The sequence below is a fragment of the Neovison vison genome, chromosome 3 (assembly GCF_020171115.1).
Source record: "Neovison vison isolate M4711 chromosome 3, ASM_NN_V1, whole genome shotgun sequence".
Classification (NCBI taxonomy): Eukaryota; Metazoa; Chordata; class Mammalia; order Carnivora; family Mustelidae; genus Neogale; species Neogale vison.
In genome coordinates, this window is record NC_058093.1 from 217,174,067 (window position 1) to 217,195,800 (window position 21,734).

The 21,734-nt window shown below is 44.2% G+C and overlaps 1 protein-coding gene across 10 annotated transcripts in view; it reads right to left on the reverse strand.

The window, feature by feature from the left end:
* DEPDC5 (DEP domain containing 5, GATOR1 subcomplex subunit) overlaps positions 1 to 21,734 on the reverse strand; it is a 133,884-nt gene that overhangs the window by 46,794 nt on the left and 65,356 nt on the right. For 5 of the 10 annotated variants that reach the window (XM_044243840.1, XM_044243843.1, XM_044243839.1 and 2 more), the window contains exons 22-27: positions 19,944 to 20,147; positions 17,863 to 17,998; positions 16,786 to 16,883; positions 6,696 to 6,761; positions 3,200 to 3,383; positions 2,570 to 2,730 (exon numbers count right to left, since the gene is read on the reverse strand). In XM_044243840.1, the coding sequence (XP_044099775.1) occupies positions 2,570 to 2,730; positions 3,200 to 3,383; positions 6,696 to 6,761; positions 16,786 to 16,883; positions 17,863 to 17,998; positions 19,944 to 20,147 (849 nt within the window). The remainder of the gene's footprint in view (positions 1 to 2,569; positions 2,731 to 3,199; positions 3,384 to 6,695; positions 6,762 to 16,785; positions 16,884 to 17,862; positions 17,999 to 19,943; positions 20,148 to 21,734) is intronic. The other 5 variants (XM_044243844.1, XM_044243841.1, XM_044243847.1 and 2 more) reach the window with 3 other exon arrangements.

Sequence of the window (21,734 nt, forward strand, 5' to 3'; positions counted from 1 at the left end):
TCCCCCCCACCACACACTCTCTTTCTCCCTCTCTCTCTCAAATAAATAAAATCTTTAATAAAAAAGAAAGGAAGGGGGCGCCTGGGTGGCTCAGTGGGTTAAGCCGCTGCCTTCGGCTCAGGTCATGATTTCAGGGTCCTGGGATCAAGTCCCCCATCAGGCTCTCCGCTCAGCAGGGAGCCTGCTTCCCTTCTTCTCTCTCTCTGCCTGCCTCTCTGCCTACTTGTGATCTCTCTCTGTCAAATAAATAAATAAATAAATAAATCTTTTAAAAAAAAAAAAAAAAGAAAGGAAGGAAGGAAGGAAGGAAGAGGTCTTGCCCCCCATCCCTGCATCCTTCATTCTTGCAACCCCCTGCTTGCTGTCAGGAAGTCATGGAACAATGTTCACGAGCACTTAGCACAGTACCGACCCCACTCTAAATTAGTTCCTGTTTTTATTCTGCACAGCACTCTTTACAACCTGTGATCAAATAAATACTTGTGGTTTATTAGTTCAACGACTGTCTCATCCAGTAGACATTAACTTTGAGGACAGGGCTGTTCTGTTCACTACCGGAACAGTGTCCCTCTCATAACCGGTAGTCAACAAATCTCCAATCAGACACAATGTCACTTATAATTACTTTTCCAGTAATTATAACAACAATGATACCATTTCTGTTACTACAGAAATAAAAGGATTAAATTTACTGGAAGGAGAAAAGTAGCCAGAAGGGGTCTTCTGTAGACTCTGGCTAATTAGCCATGACACAAGGTTCATTTATCAGCCAGAGCAGAACTAGATGCCAGAGGAATTATGAACCACTAAGGGACACTGATCAGCTACTCTAGAGAAAAGTGGTAGGAAGGCTGGACGGGGCCATTGACACTAAAGGTGAATTCATTCCACTATTCTTGGGATAAAGGACAAAATCATGTGGCCTTGTGAGGCCTCGGTCTCCTGACATGTCTGAATATATCTCTAGCTTACTTCCTGTGCTCCACCCCACCAGTCTTCATTTGAGTGCCCAGAAAGTGTCACGGTGCCTCCCACCACTCGGCCTTTGCACATACTAATCCCTCTGCCTGGCATGCTCTTCCTACCTACTCCTGCCCACCACTCCCAAACTGCTTCTCTTCCAAGTAACTCCTGCACATAGTTTAGGTCTCACCTCAAACATCACCTCCTCAAGGAAGCCATCCCTGACCCTCTAGACCAGATTAAGTCCTGTATTAAATACTCATAGCCCTTTGGTTTTTCCCTCACAATCTTTATCACAATGAGGAATTATATTTCAAGTTTTACTAATGTTATTTTTCCTCACTGGGAATGTTATTTTCCTCACTGGGCTGTAAGTACAAGGACACTGTTGAATGAATGAATGAATAAATGGCGATTCATTCATTCATATATTTATCAACCCATTTTGCTGTATACCAGGCACAATCATTTTTATTGCAGGAGATAAAAACATGAAGATGAAAGAGTCCTGGCACTCAGGAAGATTAATATTCAGTGCAGTCTAGAACATGAAAAGAAGGCAACAAGTGATAAATATCATAATGGGTTTTCAAACAACATCCAGAGGGAGTCCAAAGCCTCATCATAAGCAACAACTGGTCCACCCAGGACCACCAAGCTCCCCATCACACTGCTTTGATCCTCTGGCCCGAAGCACTTTCATGGGGCCAAAGATATCTGAGGCTTTGGACTGGGAGTTTAGGAGAGTGGGGAGGCTCAGTAGCCACAAAAAAAAGTGGGAGAGTGGGGCGTCTGGGTGGCTCAGTGGGTTAAAGACGCTGCCTTCGGCTCAGGTCATGATCTCAGTGTCCTGGGATTGAGCCCCACATCGGGCTCTCTGCTCAGCAGGGAGCCTGCTTCCTCCTCTCTCTCTGCCTGCCTCTCTGCCTACTTGGGATCTCTGTCTGTCAAATAAATAAATTAAAAAAAAAAAAAAGGTGGGAGAGTAATGGATTGTCCTGGGAAGTAATCACTGCTTTCTGATCCTAAGCACCTACACTTTATTCTCTCTACCTGACTTATTTTAGAAAAACTCTCCAGAGCCTGGCTGAACCTCAACTGGCCTCACTGCGTCTCTGTCACTTATTAGTCTCTACTACTCACAGATGATCCAGTATTGCTTCATCATGCTAAGCTTCAGTGACAAACAAGAGAAGATGCAGCCAGAATGGGGTGGGGAGTATAAATTCCAGGTTTAAGTAACATCTGAGAACCTGCTGTGTGTCCAGGACTTGTGCTAGAAATAAATATCGGGTCTAAAACATTCACAACGTACATTGATAGTTCAGGCCTGGCTCAGGTGCCTGCTACTCCTAGGTGTTGCCAAAGCCAGGCTGCGACCTTCCTGAACTGGGTCACACCCCTTCCTTAAAAGGAGAGCAGTAGATTAAAGAGAGCTTTAAGATAAATCTGGGTGTAGCAGAGACTTTATTCTTCCTGTAGAAAGAAAAAATGTTGTGTTGAAAAGTAATTCTCCTGGATTTACCTATTCCCTACCATCTTGAGAACCTACTTATATGAATTTAGTAGAAAAGGAAAAAATCCAAGTCCAAAGAGAACAACTCACCTCGGCTATAGAGCGGGCTGCTGCTCAGTGGGGGTGGGACAGTGGGGTTGGGCTTCGGTGCCTTGGGCTGCACTATGATTTGGTAGCCCTGCATGAGACGCTGGCAGATGAACTCTTCAAACACCTGCTGGGCCGTCATCTGCACACCCTCCTCGTCCCTCCTGAGAAAACAGACGGTTGTTCACATGGACATGCTTGGTCCAGGGCGAAGTGACACTCAAAGAGTCCACACTCCCATCCTCTGTTTTGCTTTGACTCCACAAGCCAGCCCTGATAAGCACTCCATGGTGATTCATAAAACTAACAATCTACAAGCCAGTTTGGGGAGAAATGATCAGTTCAAAGAGGCAGAGGAAGAAGGCAGGGAATAGCTAACAGCTGTTCCTAGAATAGCTCAGATAGCTAATCTTAGAAAAAAAAGATCCTATCTAGTGGGTCCAGAGCAACTGCCACAGAAAAATGTGAGAAAGCACCCATGAGGAGAAATGGTTAGAGAAGGCATGTACACAGAACCCCAAAGAAAAAAATGGACAGTTTTTACTTCATGAAATTCTCTGAACAGAAAAGGAAGACATAGGTTTGAGAATGCAGTGTTTGGACACGCATCCAAAACCCTCCTCTGACACCGACCTGTCGATGTCTGCTTCTGGAAGGAGATCGTAACAGCCCTCCGTGTAGTCGTTCTGCAGGCCCTGGCGGTCGGGGAAGTAGTCGGTGGTGAGGGGGAGGCACGCCGGAGTAGTGAGAGATTTCCAGTCCACTCCAACTGTGCAACAGAAGCCTGGCACTACAGGGGGAGCAGACAGTGTCAGAACTGCCTCGTGTAACAGAGGAGAAAGGCACGTGTGGTCGCCAGGGCAGGTGTGGGACATGGGCGGGGCAGGAGGGGAAGGAGTTCACAGTGAACAGTGACAAAATGGCCAGGAAAGGGGATGAAGAAGGAAGGGGGTGGGGGGGAGGGAGAAAGAGAGAAACAGAGTTTGTTAGACAATGCAGTGCACGTGCTCATTCAATCCCATCATGCAAATGGGATTCACAGCTGGTACTCATTTTCTGCTGATCTTAAGCTACAGCCACAATGCCAGTGAGGTTACTGCAGGGCAGCGCAGGCAGAGTTACAGGTCGAAGCAAATCAACATTCCAAGAGTTCCAGCCAGAGCCTCTCTGGAGGACTACAGTGTGGCTGGTGGGGAAAGAAGAGCTCAGCCTGATTTGGGAGCAAAGAGCATATGGTAGCAGAATTGAGGAATACTTCCAGAATTGCAAAAGTAAGCCACAGATCCAAAAGGGTAGGAGAAGTCAAAGAAGGATGTCTGGGAAAGTTACAAGGCCAGGACTTCAAGAGACAGAGTTTAATGATCTAGAAAGGAAAGCTGCAATCAGCAGAGCGGGCCCAATCACACGGGTCTGCCCTGAATTGCCTGATCTTTGGTTAAAGCAGGGTCTCTTCACCTTGGCACCACTGACATTTTGGACTGGGTAATCCCTTGTCATGGGGGGCTGTGTTTTGTATTACAGGATGTTGGACAGCATTCCTGGACTGTACTTACTAGATGCCAGTGGCATCTCCTGGGTGTAAATACCGAGAATGTCCGCAGTTGTTGCCACATGTCCCCCTGGGGAGCAAAAATCCTTCCCCAGATGAGAATCACTAAGTCAAGGTAATAGGGCAGTTATCTCTTTAAATAATTTAAGCAAAGATTATTTTTCAAATCTCTAGACAAGGGAGCAATAGGAAACAGAAACACTCCATGCCTTTCTTTGCCTCTGAGTCTCAAGCATGGGACGCCTTCAACACTGTATCTTTTGCACAGTGCTAATGTGGCTCACAGCACGATACACCCCTGTTGTCTCATCAGCCTTCACATGGCCACCCTGGAGCAGGGACTGCAATACCATCAACCCCTTTAAACACCTGGCCAAGCCAAACCTCCCAGAGGTTACTCGATCAGAAGCCTCTCTGCTTAGGGATCTTCCCACCATGCAGTGACAGAGACACACATACTACCGAATACAACAGAGTCCCACTTAAGCAGAGTTAAAGGACAAGAAAAGGACCCGTATGCTAAGTCATAGTGGGAGACAAGCCCCATGTAGCCACTGCCTTGGGAAAGATGATTTGACCTGCCAGAGGCCTAACTCCATGGTCTACACAAGTCTGAGTATTTTGTTTGTATGTTTGAATTCTATCTTACTGTGGTAAGCTCACTTAACATGGGAACTCTCTTTAAAAATGTTTAAATGTACTACACAATATTGTTAACTTGGGCACAGTGCTGTACGGGTCTCTAGAATTATTCATCATGCATAACTGGAACTTTACACCACTGATCAGTACCTCCCCATGTCTGCCTCTCCTCAAACCCCTAGTAACCACCATTCCACACTCATTCTACGAGTCTGACTATACACAGGCCTCGTTAACTTATTAACACTTCCAGAATTGAAAACACAACCCAAAAGAGCCTAACTGATCACCCCAATTTCCCTAAATGGCAGATGAAGGGGTGAGCTTGTTCCTACTTCCTTGTTAGGACCAGGAGCAGAAGGAAGACACCAGATCAAAACCACAGTGGGAAGCCAGAAGCACAAGACAGTTTATCTTCATGCCCTCTTAGATTGTTCTGGCTCTCGTTAGCGTCCTATCCCTCAGGATCATGAACATCTTTCAGAAATGTTTTCTGCTGAGCACACACCAAGACACAGAGAATTCAAATGCGTGGTCCCAAATCCCATGGTGAGAAAGCTCCTGATTCTTAGTTTAATGGTGTTCTTTCCCTGGGAAAAGACTGTGGTCTCTTTTCTAACTCCAGCATCTTCAGGCCCTATAAAGAGGGCCTTTGAGGAGGACCCGCATCAAAACCATTAACAATGATAAACATGGATTACAAAATCCAGTCCTAGGGTTGAACAGAAGTAACAGGCTCATCTATTCATTGCTGGAAAATAATCAGCCTGCCAACTGTACTTTGGGGAAAATATATTCCAAGGATGTGAAGGGAAAGAAAAGCTATACCCACTGCATCATGCATTACACCTGCATTCTACAGTATTGCTAAGAAACTAGAAACCACCCAGATGGTCACCAATAATGAATGAATATTCAAACTGGGATGTAATGTGTTTAACATTGCTATTAAAAAGGGCCCTGAGGTGGGGCGCCTAGGTGGCTCAGTGGGTTAAGCGGCGGCCCTTGGCTCAGGTCATGATCTCAGGGTCCTGGGATCGAGTCCCGCATTGGGCTCTCTGCTCAGCGGGGAGCCTGCTTCCTCCTCTCTCTCTCTCCGCCTGCCTCTCTGCCTACTTGTGATCTCTCTCTGTCAAATAAATAAATAAAATCTTTAAAAAAAAGGGGGGGGGCCCTGAAGAGGGACGGGCTGGGTGGCTCAGTTCGTTAATCCACTGCTCAGGTCATGATCCTAGAATCCTGGCATCGAGTCCCACATGGGGCTCCTTGCTCAGCCAGGAGCCTGCTTCTTCCTCTGTCTGCTCTGCCTGCCTCTCCCCTGCCTGTGCTTGCTCTCTCTCTGACAAACAAAGAAATAAAATCTTCAAAAAAGGGCGGTGGGGGGTGGGGGGTTGGGGGGGGGCTGAAGAAAAAGCAAAAGGATTATTATGTTAATCATAAGCCAGGGGAAAAAGACTCAATAATATATCTCTACTGGTTATAGCTAAGTAAAATAAAGTCAATCAGGTGGTAGGATTTACGCTGTTACAGATATTGAGATGTGTTCTTCCTGCACAGATGTTTCAACAGATAAAGATGATTTTTTTTAAATGCAACCCAGTCAAACAATTTCAACTACAGGTATATAAACAATTCCAGTCCCTCTTATTCCTTTGTTCTCCAGAGCCATCACAGAGCCTTTAAGGGCTAAGGCCAGCTCTGGACCAGCGTAAGGACTTCATGGGAATTCCGTTACCCTTCCCACATGCCCTGAATCACATTCCAGAACAGGTTATCTGGCCCCTCTCACTTTCCATTGGAGAGGCTGCAGAGTATTCCCTTACCACACTGCCTTCTGGTACCCCAGAGATGTGTAGACTGCCCATAGGGTTCCCCTTGTTTCCTTATGTTCTGATCACCTCCACCCTGACCCCACCCTAATCAGCTGCCCCCTCTTACTTGGGTCTGGAGAGGTAGAAACACTGTCCTCTAGGGAATCCTTATTCTGAGTCCTAGGATTCATACCTATGGAAAGATGAAAACAGGTTGTTTTAATAAGGCTCATTCTGCAGAAAAACTGTTATGGCCAGTTATGGTTGAAAGAGCCCAAAGTTATAGCTAAAAATAAAAATGTGAATCAAGTACAAGTTTTATGCTGAATATTTCAAATAGCATAAAAGAGTCAATCCAAGAAAAATGAACAATCTAAAACTTGAGAATAAGCCAAAACTTTACTTTGAGGTTATCAATACCACTCTTCGCCCAATGACAGTTAGCATTCACATACATGTGCATGCACACACACAGACACACACACGCACTGGCAAAAAGCAAACCACCACTTATTTAAGGAAATTGCCACTTTTCAGTCATTTCAACTAACTGGAGAAAACTTTAGCAAATATAAAATGACCCACTTAAAGTTCATTTCACTCATCAGTCATCCTTATCATCTGGATTTTTCTTCTCCAAATCTTGGTTTTCTGGAATATGACCTAGGACACATCAAAACTCACCACTTTAAGGAAAAACAATGATTTTCCCTATAGGGGGTCTGAAAGGAAAAACAGAAAGATTCTTTGAAATGCAACTTATTGCCTGAAAAGTAACAGAATTAATTTTAAAGTACATATCAATATTTAAAGGTCCCTTTCTAAATATGTATTTACTAGAAAATTATGATACTATAAAAAAGATTGAAAAAATCCTCACCCAACTGTCAACAGTGGCTATCTGAAAGAAAAAGGTGGAGGAGGTACTGGGAGGTAAACCAGAACTCGTACTTTTTATTCTAGATATTGTGTGTCATGTGACTCTTTTATAACAAGAATAAATATGTATAAATCCATTATGGAAACTCTGAAAAGACAAGCCACGACATGGGAGAGAGCATCTGCAAATCATTTACCTGGCAAAGGACCTGACCCTGAATATATAGAGACCTCAAAACTCAAGAACAAGAATAAAATAATCTGAAGAGAAATTGGGCCAAAGATTTGAAGACTTCACCAAACATATTCAGAAGGTAAAAAAGCACAGGAGACGATGCTCAACATCCTCAGCCACAAAAGAAATTACCTCTATAAACCTCTTACAATGTCTAGAATGACAAGTCATGCCAAGTGTGAATATGGATGTGGGACCATGGAAAACCCTACACATTGATGGTAGAAATGCAGAATGGTGCACCACTTTGGGAAACAGTTGGTTTCTTTAAGTTAAACAGACCAAAAAAAAAAAAAAACCCAGACAGGGGCTCCTGGCTGACTCAGCTGGAGAAGCACGCAATTCTTGATCTCGGGGTCCTGAGTCTGAGTCCCGTGTTGGGTGTAGAGATTACTAAAAAAAAAATCAACTTTAAACAAAAGTAAAATTAATCTCTCTGATACAAGGAATTTGAGAGGCAGGGTGGGAGGTTTGGGGGGTAGGGAAGGAAAAAAATGAAACAAAATGGGATCGGGAGGGAGACAAACCATAAGAGACTCAATCTCACTAAACAAACTGAGGGTTGCTGGGGGCAGTGTGGGGAGGGATAGGGTGGCTGGGTTATGGACATTCGGGATGGTATGTGATATGGTGAGTGCTGTGAAATGTTGAAGCCTTACGATTCACAGACCTGAATCCCTGGGACAAATAATACATTATATGTTAATAAAAATAATTAATAAAAAAAAGAAAAAAAATAGAATGAATGAATGAATGAACAAAGAAAATTTGGAAAATAAAAAAACAAGTAAAATTAATGGGGCACCTGGATGACTCAGTCAGTCGAGTGCTGGACTCCTGAGTTTCAGCTCAGGTTGTGATTTCAGGGTTGTGAGATCGAGCCCCACATGAAACTCCACACTCAGGGCAGAATCAGCTTGAGATTCTTTTCCCCTCCTACTCTCTCCCCTTCTCCTCCCCCTGCTTGCAGGCACACACATGCTCTCTAAAGACAAATAAATAAAATATTTTTAAAATAATAATAATAAAAGTTAAAAAGATATTTACCATCTGACCCAGCAATTCATGCCTAGGAAATTACTCAAGAGAAAAAAAAAACCAATGTTTACAAAAACCTGTTCTGTAAATGGCGGCTTTATTCATAGTTGCCAAAACCTGGAAACACCCCAAATATCTTGCAACTAGTGAAGGGATAAACAAATTAATACATTCATACAATGGAATGCAATTCAGCAATAAAAAGTAATGAACATTTAACAACTTGGATGAATCTCAAATCATTATACACTGAATAAAAGCAGCAAGGCTCAAAAAGCTACGTACTGTATGATTCATGTGCATGACATGCTGGGACAAGACCAAACTAGAGGGACAGAGAACAGATCAGTGGGGTTGCCAGTGGACAGGGGGTGGGGTTGTATACAAAGGGGCCACACACAAAGAATCGGCGGGGGAGGGTAATGGAAGTGTTCTGTATCTTGCTTGATGTATTTGTTAGTAGTTTTATGACTGTACACATTTGTTAAAAACTCACAGAACTGTACACTAAAAAGAATGAATTCTACTGCATGAATTTTAAAATTAATACTTTCAAAAAATTTATTTGACAGTGCACACGAGCAGGGGGAATGGCAGAGAGAGAGGGAGAAGCAAGCTCCTGGGGCTCAATCCCAGGACCCTGGGATCATGACCTGAGCAGGAGACAGATGTTTAACTGACTGAGCCGCCCAGGCGCCTCTAAAATTAAAAAATTTTTTTAAATTTAGAAAGATGATGGCACTTGACCAAAACAGTTTTAGGACTTCTTTTTTTGGAACTGCCTTCAGCAGATTTTTCGTTTTTTTAATTTCTAGTCATCAGAATAAGGAGATAAAACTAAGTCAGACAAATTGAGTGTTTCATTTTATTCAAACCCCTGCTACGAGGCAGGTATGAAGTAGGTACTATTCCTTTTGTATGGACAAACTGAAGCTCAGAGAAGAGAATTAACTTAGGGAAGATAACACAGTAAATAGGGGAAAGATGCATTTAGACTCTGCTCAACTCTACAGATGCTTCATTTCCTGACTCTCCATCTGGGACACCAGTTTTCGGCTATTGAAAATGTTAGCTGTTCTTTGTCAACAGCCAAAAGCCATTTGAAGCTAAATTTTCTGAAAAAGTGATATTGGCTGATAACATCCATCTTCATGCAACACAAAGCATGGCTCTTAAGAAGCAAAGAGGTGGGGGCACCTGGGTGGCTCAGACAGCTAAATGTCTGCCTCTGGCTCAGGTCATGATCCTAGGAGTCCAAGTTGGACTCCCTGCTCAGTGGGAAGCCTGCTTCTCCCTCTCCCTCTCCCTCTCCCCTTCCCCCTAGTCGTGTTCACTCTGTCTCTCAAATAAATAAATATTTTTTTTTTTAAAAAAAGCCACAAAGTGGATTTTCTTGTTCAGCCTGAGAACCAGTATGAAGGCAACTGGTATAAAACCAGCCACCTCAAAGTATCTCATTCACAAATGTATTCTGAGCAATAGGAAATTATTAAATACATTATTACCTCACAGATTGAGATGCTAAATTTTTGTCATTAAAGCATATATATATATATATATATATATATATATATATATTTTTTTTTTTTAAGAAAACCCAAATCCAGACTGGGTCTATGAGAACTGAAATTCTTACACTAATAAAGAAACAGTTCAACTTATAACTATGTGGGCAATTCTTTAAGTGCAAAGAGGCAAACCAATAGGGATTCTCAGAGCAGCTCTGGCTTCTAGACCAAAAGTAGAACTATGCCATCTCTAATGGACAAAAGCATATTTAAGGCCACCAGCCTTTTATCACACATGCACACACACTTTAATTTTAAAAAACAGCAATGAAAAACATTAAAAGAAAGATATTTTGTGCTCTTTTATGAGGCTCTTTATTCACAGTTTTCTCGCAGTTCAAGCCGAACGAACTGCTGCTCCCACCAGCTCTGCCTTTAAGATTTTACTTTCAATAAAAATGGACTGGCTACTGGCATGTGACAGCCTCACAACTTAAGGTGACCAAGGTGACACCTCATGGTCAGTTAGCTCTGCTCCAACCTAACATATTCAAATATTCACTCAACTTGGGGAAACAATGCTGAAAAGTGCCATCTTAGCTTTGTCTTTTGACAACTCTTCAAAGTCAAGAAATCTGAATTTTGGGGCATATTGGTGGCTTAGTCAGTTGAGCATCCAACTCTCGATTTTGGCTCGGGTCATGATCTCAGGGTCGTGGGATACAGCCCCACATTGGGCTCTACGCTCATCAGGGAGCCTGCTTAAGAGTCTCTCTCTCCCTCTCCGTCTGCCCCTCAGCCTGCTCGTAGGCACACACATGCTTGCTCTCGCTCTCTCAAAATTAAATAAATAAATCTTTAAAAAGAAGAAGAAGAAGTATGAACATATCCTTTGCTTGCTAACCTCAGGCCAAAACAGGTAATCAGTGTGGAGCCTTCGGAACTGGTCCCTGGTGACATCTAGAAACCTGTGTGTGGGGCTAGTCATTTCTCCTCCCTGGGGTACAGAGATGGAACTTACCCACAAAAATCCCAACCTGGCCTGGATGAATGACTCTGAGGGCCTTTTCTCCAGCTTCAGTGTGCTACGATTTCCTCTCTACTTGAGCTATCAGGCTGCCACAAGTACCTAATACTCAACACAAATACCAAGTTGCAGATTCTGAGTCCCAATACCACAGGGAAAGAAAGCATGGCATCCAGTTGTTTTCTTTTCCAAAATCATCTAGAGCACTTATCCCCAAGGAAGGGAATGACAGTGACTGACAAGTCTTATAAATGGGTGCCCAGTTAAAGAAACAAGAGGGATAAAAATGATCTCCCCAGGCTGCCTGGGGGGCTCAGTTGGTTAAGCATCTGCCTTTGGCTCAGGTCATGATCCCAGGGTCCTGGAATCAAGCCTCGCAGTGGGCTCCCAGCTCAGCAGGGAGTCTGCTTCTACCCTTCCCTTTGCCCCGCCCCCTGCTTATGCTCGTTCACACTGTCTTGGTCTCTCTCTCAAATAAATAAAATCTCAAAAAAAAAAAAAAAGATGGTCTCCCCCAACCTCATCAACCACCTGGTCCCTGCTGGGGAGCATGGTGAAAAACAAGTGAAGTGTACAGGTATGAGCCCCAGCCAACAATGCTTAAAATGAAATTCTAAAGGGCCAGGAGGGAAACCCACAGAGGCACCACTCCTGTGAATCGTGACTTGCAGATGAATCACGTCCAAAGGCAGGAGAAAATATGAGTCACGCTTGAGTGCCTGCAGATGGTGCAAACTGTCAAGCCCAGGAGGTAAAGGTGGGGTCACATATGAGGTTCTGTTTCTTTTCTACCTTTTAATGAATAAAAAGATAACTAGTTGTTTAGTTAGACCCCACTTTGTCCCCAGATGAGAACCTACTGTAACAATTTTGCCCTTAAGGAGCCCAATCTACCTTTGCTCCTTACAATAACCCTGTGAGGCAGGCATGAAGGTGAACATCTTTATGTCCATTATACAGATGATGAACCAAAGGCTAAACTCTAAAGACCATGAGGGACAGGGCTGGGGCACTCCTTCATCTATCATATCATAATGTAGCAGAGGTCACATGTTCAAACTGCACTGTAAACCACTAGGTCTAGCTCCCCACAAGAGGGCTTCCCTTTCATGGTTGTTATCTTGCATAAAACTGCTTCAAACAGAATTGCAAGTGAATGGTGAGCCAGAGCTCCTTGAGGTGAAGAGAACTGGTGCCTTAATTATTTTGTTTCTTCTCAGGCCTTAGCACAGTGCCTACAGTTCAATAAACATTTCTGGAATAGGTAGGAGTATGGTGGGTTTTGAGAAAGCAAACCAAATTCCAGGAAGATTGAGGATGGCTTGAAAGGAAAGTCACTTCAGAAACAAGCAAGGCAGAAAAACACTATCCAAGCCTTTAATAAAAGGCATCCAGTTCATTGTTCAAGAAGGTTATAAGACAGGAAAGAAAAGCACTCTCTAGTGGAGGAAAAGCTAACCTCAGAAAGCTTTTAATATTCATTCAACTACCTGATATGTGCCAGGAACCGTTTTAAGTTCTGAAGATACAGCCATGAGGGAAACAACCCTTGACTTGTTGGAGCTCACAATAAAAAATACAAAATTTAAAGATCTAGTATAACAGGTGGTATTCTAGAGAAATAATAGGCATGGAAGATGGATGGGGAGTGCCAGGGTAGAGAGAGGCAATTTGGGTAAGACCTAATGGAAGGAATAGAAAAAGCTGTGGGGAGGATGGCCATATCATTTATCATCCAATCCAGGACACCTTCAAGAGTGAAAAGGAGACACTATTAATAAGTATACAGGACAGTGAATTCAAACTAGGGACTGTCCTGGGCAAACTCAGACATGCAGACCTTACCCATAAAGCTCTTCAGTGTGACAGCAGAGCAAAGGGATGAGCAAGAGTGTGCCTCAGATGCAGAGTGTGCCTCATACATTTGGGAAACCACTTTACTGAAGTGCAAGGGGAAATGAGGAGATGAGGTCTGAGAGTAACAAAGGGGTCCCAAGAGGCAGGGGGCTCTGTTGGCTACCATAACACCCTTGGCTTTTAATCTGAGTGCACTGGGAAGCCCCAGGGGGTTTTGTGCACAGAAGTTTCATGATCTAACTTCTATTTTCAGAGGGTCACTCAGAATTGCTGTGCTGGAAATAAACTACATGAAAGGACAAAAGGAGGAAGTTGAGAGACCAGCTAGTGGGATACTGCAACAGTCAAGCAAAATATGAAGGTACCTTGGACAGGGCTGGGACTGGTGGCAGTGATACCATATGGAAAGATTCAAGATATATCCTGATAGGTCTGACATTAATTGGTTATTATACATGGTAATAAAAATTAGAATGATTTTTACCTAATCCTTTCTGTGGCTGGCTGACATAATTGATCAGGAAGCACAAGATCAAAGATGGGAATTCAATTCCTATAGGAGCCCAATTCTTCAGTCCACCTCCTAATGACCTCTTGCCTCTTTGAAAACACACGCTACCAATCATAAAGAGACCAGGCAAAGTTAAGGATGATCCTACTTAACGTTCTCACCCTGACTAGAAAAAGACTCCAAGGAGCCCACACCTTCTCTAAGAAGCTACACATTCTAGAACATATTTATGTAATTACGCACTTGCATACCAATTAAAGAAAATAATTTCAGGGGCTGTTCAAATGCTTCTCACATATGGCAGCTTGATCGTGGAAGCACAAATTCATTTGTCAATAAATGTGCTAAACACTGTGGAGAGAAAATGAATAAAGATAAGTTCTCTCAGTCTAGTGCAGAGACAGACATAGAAACAAACAGCGGGATCATGATATGCCAAGTAGTACAATTGCGTTATGCATGTGGAGCTCTGTGGAAACATGTCTATCATCTCCTGGGAAGGCCTGGGGATGAGAGCAAACCACCAGGGTGGGGCTTCAAAGAGAAGGTATTGTTGGGCTTGAATCATAAAGACTGAGCTCATGTCTGCCAGAGAGAATGAGGGCTGAAGATAGAGGAAAAGCATTCTGCAGGCAGACTAGTCCATGCAAAGGAATAAGAGGACAAGCATCATTGGAGGAGCCACAAGCAATGGCTGGAATATAACATATGCACATCTCATAACATACCCAATAATGGCAGCTCTCATTCACAGAGCATGCCCCAAGCATGCCAGGCGCTATTCCAACCACCGTACGTGGATTATCACACTGAATGATGAAGAAGAAAGTGAGACACATGGAGGTTACCTGGCCTGAGTGCCTCATTGCTCATTAGAAGTGGAGTCAGGACTCACATCCAAAGAGTCGACAGCCTGAGTTCTTTCTCCATGCAGTGATGTGCGGACGTGGTGACAAATGAGGACACAAGGCAGGCAGGAGCCATGAACCAAGGGAGGGTTTTATACATGGGAAGGGGTGGCTGATCAATTTGCATTTGGAACTATGTCGTTGGTAACAGCAAGGAAGATGAATCAGAGGGGACAGGAACAGGATCAGGAAGATCACTTAGAAGGCTGCTATCATAATCATGGCCAGAAATGACAGGAGTATTTTCTGAACCAAAGCAATGGCAGTTGAGAATGGAGGGGAGGGGCCAGAGTCAGAAGAAGGAAGGAACAGAAGAGGGAGAGTGGGTAGGGGAACCTCAAGACGTGATTTTCGTTGTCAGTACACTAAGGATGAGGTACTCGGGAGTCATCCAAGCAGAGAGGCCCCTCAGGTGATCCGTGCAAGCATGATGGTGTCATTAGAGGATCTTCCACAACCATCCCCAAGTAAGGACTCTGAAACTTCCTGTTTTCCTCAAAGTAGATTTCAAATTTCCAAAAGATTCATCTTCTGAGAAATCATCTGGTCTACCTTTTCTATCCCAGGCCCAGAACCACTCCAAGACTAGTCAGGGTAAATCTCGATGTTGTTGCCATTGGAACCCAGAATCCCCTTGCTTCAGGAAAACTAGGTCAAACTATAGTCCTGTGAGTCCTAGAACAGTCCTCATTGGTACAACCCACTCCAAACAGCCTGGGAAGTTCAAAGTCTAGGTTCCTATAAAATGGCCCCTTGGCTTAGCAAAATGGAAAGGTTGCCTTAACGATGTTCTGAAAGTACTTTACAGGAGTCTGGTAGCCCAGTGACATTTTCAGAACCCTGAGTGCAGGCATAAAAAATATCTTATCCCCAGGGGCGCCTGGGTGGCTCAGTGGGTTAAGCCGCTGCCTTCGGCTCAGGTCATGATCTCAGGGTCCTGGGATCGAGTCCCGCATCGGGCTCTCTGCTCAGCAGGGAGCCTGCTTCCTCCTCTCTCTCTCTCTGCCTACTTGTGATCTCTCTCTGTCAAATGAATAAATAAAATCTTAAAAAAAAAAAAAAAATCTTATCCCCAAACTGTTATTCAGTTCATTTTCTCATTTAAAGAGAAAGAATAAAAGAGAGAGGGAGAGAAGAAAGGAAGGAGGGAAGGAGGGAAGAAGGGAAGAAAATGAATTAATTATAATCCTTTAGGGATTCATTTACTACCAACTGCTTTTCAATGCTTAGCCACAGACCTCTAGAAATATTGTTGGATAAAGCAACCAACGAATGGAAATAACACTTCAAACAAGCAATCTCATACAATTTCACTTTCACTATACCTTCTTTAAGCTAAGTTATAGAAATGCAGTTAGTTACAGAAAACTAAGAGCAGCCCATTTCCACCCTGACCCCCAAGTTTTAATGTTTTTCACACTCATGTTGAACAACAGCTGTCCTGTGAGGCCTTCCAAAATCTGTGCTCACCCATCCCAACTCCTACTCCCCTACATCCTAATGGTACTCTGAAAAGTGTGGTCGAAATGATGAACAGCAGTCTGAGTCAGGATACCTGGCCATGGGCTTGAGAGATTCATGTAATATCTCTACACCTCTGGGCATTAAGTTGCCCCATGTGCAAAAAATATTTAAGAGCATATGTCCTCCTAGGATGACTGCATGACAGGGGAGATATACAAGTGCTTCCAGAAATCATATAACCTGTATAAGTTTATCCTCTCCCCACTTCCACCTAGAACCCTCACCTGCTAACTCTCTAGGTAACCAAATTCTATGCCTTCAACTCTGAGGTGCTTGCCCACTTCTCGAAGTAAAAATGCCACCCTTCTCTTTTTTGATTGCACAACTGGAATCACACTGTTTCACTTTGGGCTTCTTCTGATTATTTTTACGCTGCTGGGTGAGGCCCCTACTCCCAGATCTGGAAGCTCCTTGAGAGCAGAGGCTTCTCCTGCTATCCAACACCAAGGGTGTTTCCCTCCCCACCAAGCTCATATGCAGCCCTTGGTCACGACTCACTGACAGGCCAATGATGAATGTGGCTTGACCAATGTGTTCTTGGCTCAAAATGTAACATGCGGCCCATTTCTAATTCCATGCATTATACAGCACTGCTTCTAAATAGGTCACCCAAAATCGTGGCTGAAATGATCCCAGAATAGACTTGGCCCTGCTTCTCTGGTTCCCCGGGTCTTTTCTAGATGTGAGCCTGCAACTCCGAGCATCCCAAGTTACCTCTTGGACTGGTTACCTGCACCACTGCTGCTAAGCAGGCTGACAGAAAGCTCTTCTGTTCCACTGAAGTTCAAGAAGGACATGCTGTCACCAGGCTGACGGGAAGTGCTGTGCCTGCAGAGAACAGAGCCCAGCCACCTGGCTTAATGCAGACCATCACCTCTTTCATCCTGCTTACCCTGTATCCCAGGAGTTTTCATCAAAAACAGCTCTGAATATCTGGCCACATGGGCTGGCAACAACTGGGAGCCATATCACAGGCTACCGGGCTGCCGTGCTCAGGATGTGGGCCAGCTCTGGCCTCCCCCGTGGCCTGTTTGTCCTGCCCTTGCCCCCTCAAAACTACTCTCCAACTGCCATACAGGGCAGCCCTTTCTTGTCCTCAGCCTTCCCCAGCTCACATGGACAGAAGGATGTAAGGTAACTTAAGCTGATAAAGAGGGTCAGGCCCTGCCCTATCTCATCCAACCCATGGCATGTCGAGGTGACTGAAAAGGGGGCCGAAGATTGCCCTTTGCCAAGTGTCTCCTAAAGCATCAGAGGAACAGTGAGGCTGGAGGTCACCCCAGCTCATGTTTGTCAAGGCTTAAGTGACTTTATTCCTACACTGACTCTCTTGGCTGCCTTGTACCGCATTCATAGCCCAGGTTCAGAAGAGTTGTCTCTATAAATGCAGGCCTTGATTTCCACTGCTTTTAGCATAAACAACTTCTAAACTCAACAGTGGAATTTCTCAGTGACCAAAACGACAAAAGTCATAGACAGACTGCCTGAAACACGCAGCATGAACCACCTGCCTCAGCACTCGGTCTCACCCTTGGCTAAGGTTTAGACGAAGCTCATGTTTGAGGTTTACAAAGTATGCTTTAAATGAAAGCTACAGCAGGGCCTGGGTAACACATGTGGCAACAGTGTCAGGCTATTTGCTTTGCACTTGGCCCAGTGAAAGGAATGGCACTGACAAAGGAAAGGTTTGATCTCATCCTGCCCCTTCAAGTCATAGAAACATAATACTTGGCAGACTATTCAGCCATGGTCCTGGGTATTGGGGAGTTTCTCAAGGTACCTTCTGGAGCCCTACGCACATCCTCACCTTCCAGCTGCTTCATGATACGCTAACTCCAGCAGCTCTGCAGAGGAGTGAGTTGGGTCCCTCTGCCCGCTGCCCTGCAGCTCCTCCATATTCTGCCGGGTCTGGTGATGGATCTGGATGGCCTCTCCGGATGGTCCTACCCAGACAAAGATCCACTGAGCATCATTCCCACCCAACAGCCAGTGCTTTGTACTTAGCTTGATTCTTCCTTCTTGCCAGCTGCTGGGACATGGGTGCTGGGAGAGACGGTCAAGAGAGCACTCCAAGGGCAACACTACACACATGACCCTCCAGCTTCCCAAAAGGACATCTCCTCTTCTGAGCAGGACTCACCCTCCTGTGGGGCCTCACATTTGTCATCCTGTTTAGCCTCAGAATACATTAGGAGCCTCTGTCTCATGCATGTCAAGCTGAGACACCATGGAGAAATATTGACGTATAGGAGTACAGGGCCCCTCCCAGGAGGGCTAACACAAACTAAACAAAGAACACAACAAGTGAAATGCCAATGACTCTGTTAACACATAAGGCAGTGACAACTGTAACTCTAAGCAGCAGAGGATGAGCAAGTGCAGAAAAGACATTGGGTGGGCGGAAGAGAAATCACCATGGGTGAAATCTACTATAAAATGCTTCCTGGGGAAGGAGAAGCTTCAGAGGTGAGTGTTCAGCAAGGTTAGCAGGAACTGAAAGAGAGGGTGGCTACCTGGGCAGAAGAAACAATGTGTATGAAATCGCAAATGTGGAGGAGCCAAAAGACAAGCAGGAGACCACCAGATGGGCTTGGGGAAGAACAGAACCTCTGAGGATGGGAGCAAGGGGACGCCAAGTTGGGGAGTTGGGCAAAGGAGGGCCTCAGCTATGAGCAGGCTGGGCAGGCAGTAGGAGGAAACAGAGGAAGTGGGGCCGGACAGTCCTGTATTAGGAAAGAGCACCTAATGGTTGGGAGAAAGAAGAGCTAGAGGTCACACAACAAACATCAACAGTTCTCATAAGAGAATTTGAAGGGAGCCCATGGGGATAACAACGTAGGGAAAGAGACATCGGGAAGAAACAAATCATGCGACTGATTATGGCAGGGAGAAGGGGGTCAAAGAGGAGTTTGGGAGTGAACCCCCATTACAGCCCAAACAACCAGACTCATTTCTCACTTATTCAACTTTTAACACTAAAAGCAAGTGGAAGAAATAACTAGACATGTGCAGGCATTCAGCAGGATCGCCTCCATGAAAAAACCCTGGAGTTTAATGCATCTGTTCCCTCCCAGCCCAGTCAGAGCCCATTAAGCTGAAGTTTAATTTTAGCCACAGCTTTATAAAACCTTACTGTCATCCTCTGCAGGACAGAACACAGATCAAAAAGGACGGACCAGGAAAAACAGTGAAATTGAAGAAAAAAATTTTCTTAAGTTTTGATTGCTTTTGAACTTAATTTAAATGGAATCATACAGAATGTACTTCTTTATGTCAGGCTTCTTTCATTATGTTTGTAAATTTCAACATAGGTTTGTATATGGTTGTATTTCAATTTTATTTCTGTACAGCATCTCATTATAAAAAATAGAACCCACTTATTTTACACTTTTTTTTTTACTTATTTGAACTAAAAACAAATAAACAAACAAAAAAAGGTTCACCCATTTCTCAAAAAATGTCCTGTTTTGTTTTTTTCAGTTGTCAGAGACCCCTGAGATAACACAGAGTAACCTAACTTCTGTGTAAGCAAGACAATAATATCACTATCCAGAGAGAGAGCTAGGAGAGGAAGGAATGAACAAGAATGAGGAGCAATCACCTTAAGAAAGAAGGCGGGTGACAAAGTACAGTTCTTTGCAAACAAAAATGAGAAGCCCTTAGGTTTACATAGCTCGGTCGTTACAAGGCCCTTTCCAAGAATGCCCTCAAGAATCCTCACAAGAACCCCTGGGATAGGCAGAATGGCCATGGTTATCCCCATCTCATGCGTGGGGCACCAGAGGGGTAGACAAGTTGAAATACTTGACCAAGCCACATGGTTGGTTAGTGACAAGGACCAGGACCAGCAGCTCCCAGCCTAGGCTCTTTCCCGAGCAACCAACTTACCCACAGGAAAAGTGTGCATCCAGCGCCTTCTGTTGGAGGTGAGCTTCATGGGCATTCGTGAGGGGGCAAAGGGGTTAATGAGTGCCCGCTGGGGTGTGTATCCCCCGGGTCGAACATGCAGCATGGATTCCGCACTGCCTACGTGGAACCTCCCTGGTGCACTTGAGTCTCGCTGTGGTGGCTCCATCATGTTCTCCAGGACATCTGTCAGTGATGGTAGGGGCACAAAGAGAAACCACAGATCATGGTGAAACCAGGAATGGGCAGGCAATCAGCCAAGCTGACCAGAATTTTGGATATCATACATGTTGGGAGTGAGAGAAACACGTAAAATCACTGATTTGATTCGCTTTTTAAATACCTGTGAGAGGGGCACCTGGGTGGCTCAGTCACTTAAGGGGTCTGACTCTTGATTTCAGCTCAGGTCATGGCCCTAGGGTCCTGAGAGTTGAGCCCTATGTGGGGCAATTCTCTCTCCCTCTCCCATTGCCCCTCCCCCATGCTTTCTCAATAAACAAGTACCTGAAAGAAGGGCATTCTGGTTCCTAAATTATTGGCCCAATGAAGTCACACCACAACCTGATGGGAAGGACCACACACACATCTGTGGGAGACCTTATACTTTGAGCTGAATGCAACAATTCCCTGGGAGATAGGGTGAGTATATTCTATATGGAAGGAACAATAAAAATAGATATTTGAGGGGCGCCTGGGTGGCTCAGTCTGTTAAGCGTCTGCCTTCAGCTCAGGTCATGATCCCAGAGTCCTGGGATCAAGCCCCGCATCAGGCTCCCTACTTGGCAGGAAGCCTACTTCTCCCTCTCCAATCCCCATGCTTGTGTTTCCTCTCTTGCTGTATGTCCCTCTCTGTCAAATAAATAAAATCTTTAAAAAAATTTTAAAAAATAGATATTTGGTGCCTAGGAGGACAGGTCCTGGCAGAGAGAGCAAATGTGTAGGCACACGAGACTACAGCCCCTTTCTGCTGGGGCCAAATAACTTCATTCCACCCCTTGCACTATTGGTAGGAATGTAAACCGGTGCAGCCACTGTGGAGAAGAGTAAGGAGGTTCCTCAAAAAATTAAAAATAGAATTACCCTATGATATAGTAATCACACTACCAGGTATTTACTCAAAGAATACAAAAACACTAATTCAAAGGGATACATGCACCCCTATGTTTATACTATGTTTATAGCAGTATTACTTACAATAGCCAAATTATGGAAGCAGCCCAAGTATCATACCATCAATACATGAACGGAAAAAGATGTGGTATATAAATACAATGATAAATTATTCAGCCATGAAAAAGAATGAAAATTTGCCATTTGCAATGACATGGAGCCAGAGAGTATTACACTAAGCAAAATGTAAAACAAATGAGCAAAGGAGATAGAGAGAGGAACAAACCAAGAAATAGACTCTTAACTATAGAGAACAAACTGATAGTTACCAGAGGGGACGTGGGTGGAGGCATGGGGATTAAGGAGTATACTTGCTGACGAGCAATGGGTGATGTACAGAATTGTTAAATCACTCTACTGTATACCTGAAACTAATATAACACTGTATGTTAACTATACTGGAAATAATAAAATAAAAATAAATAAAATAAAATAAAAAACTTTGTTCTAGCCAAGAGAACACTGGTAGAAGTGACATGCTCCAACTGAAGGCCTAGACCACAAATATCTCCACTCATAATTATCCCTTCTCTTTTCCCCTACTGTGCCAACTTTGAAGACCAGTGCTAATGATCATGGCATCCCAGGATGGAAGGATCCTGG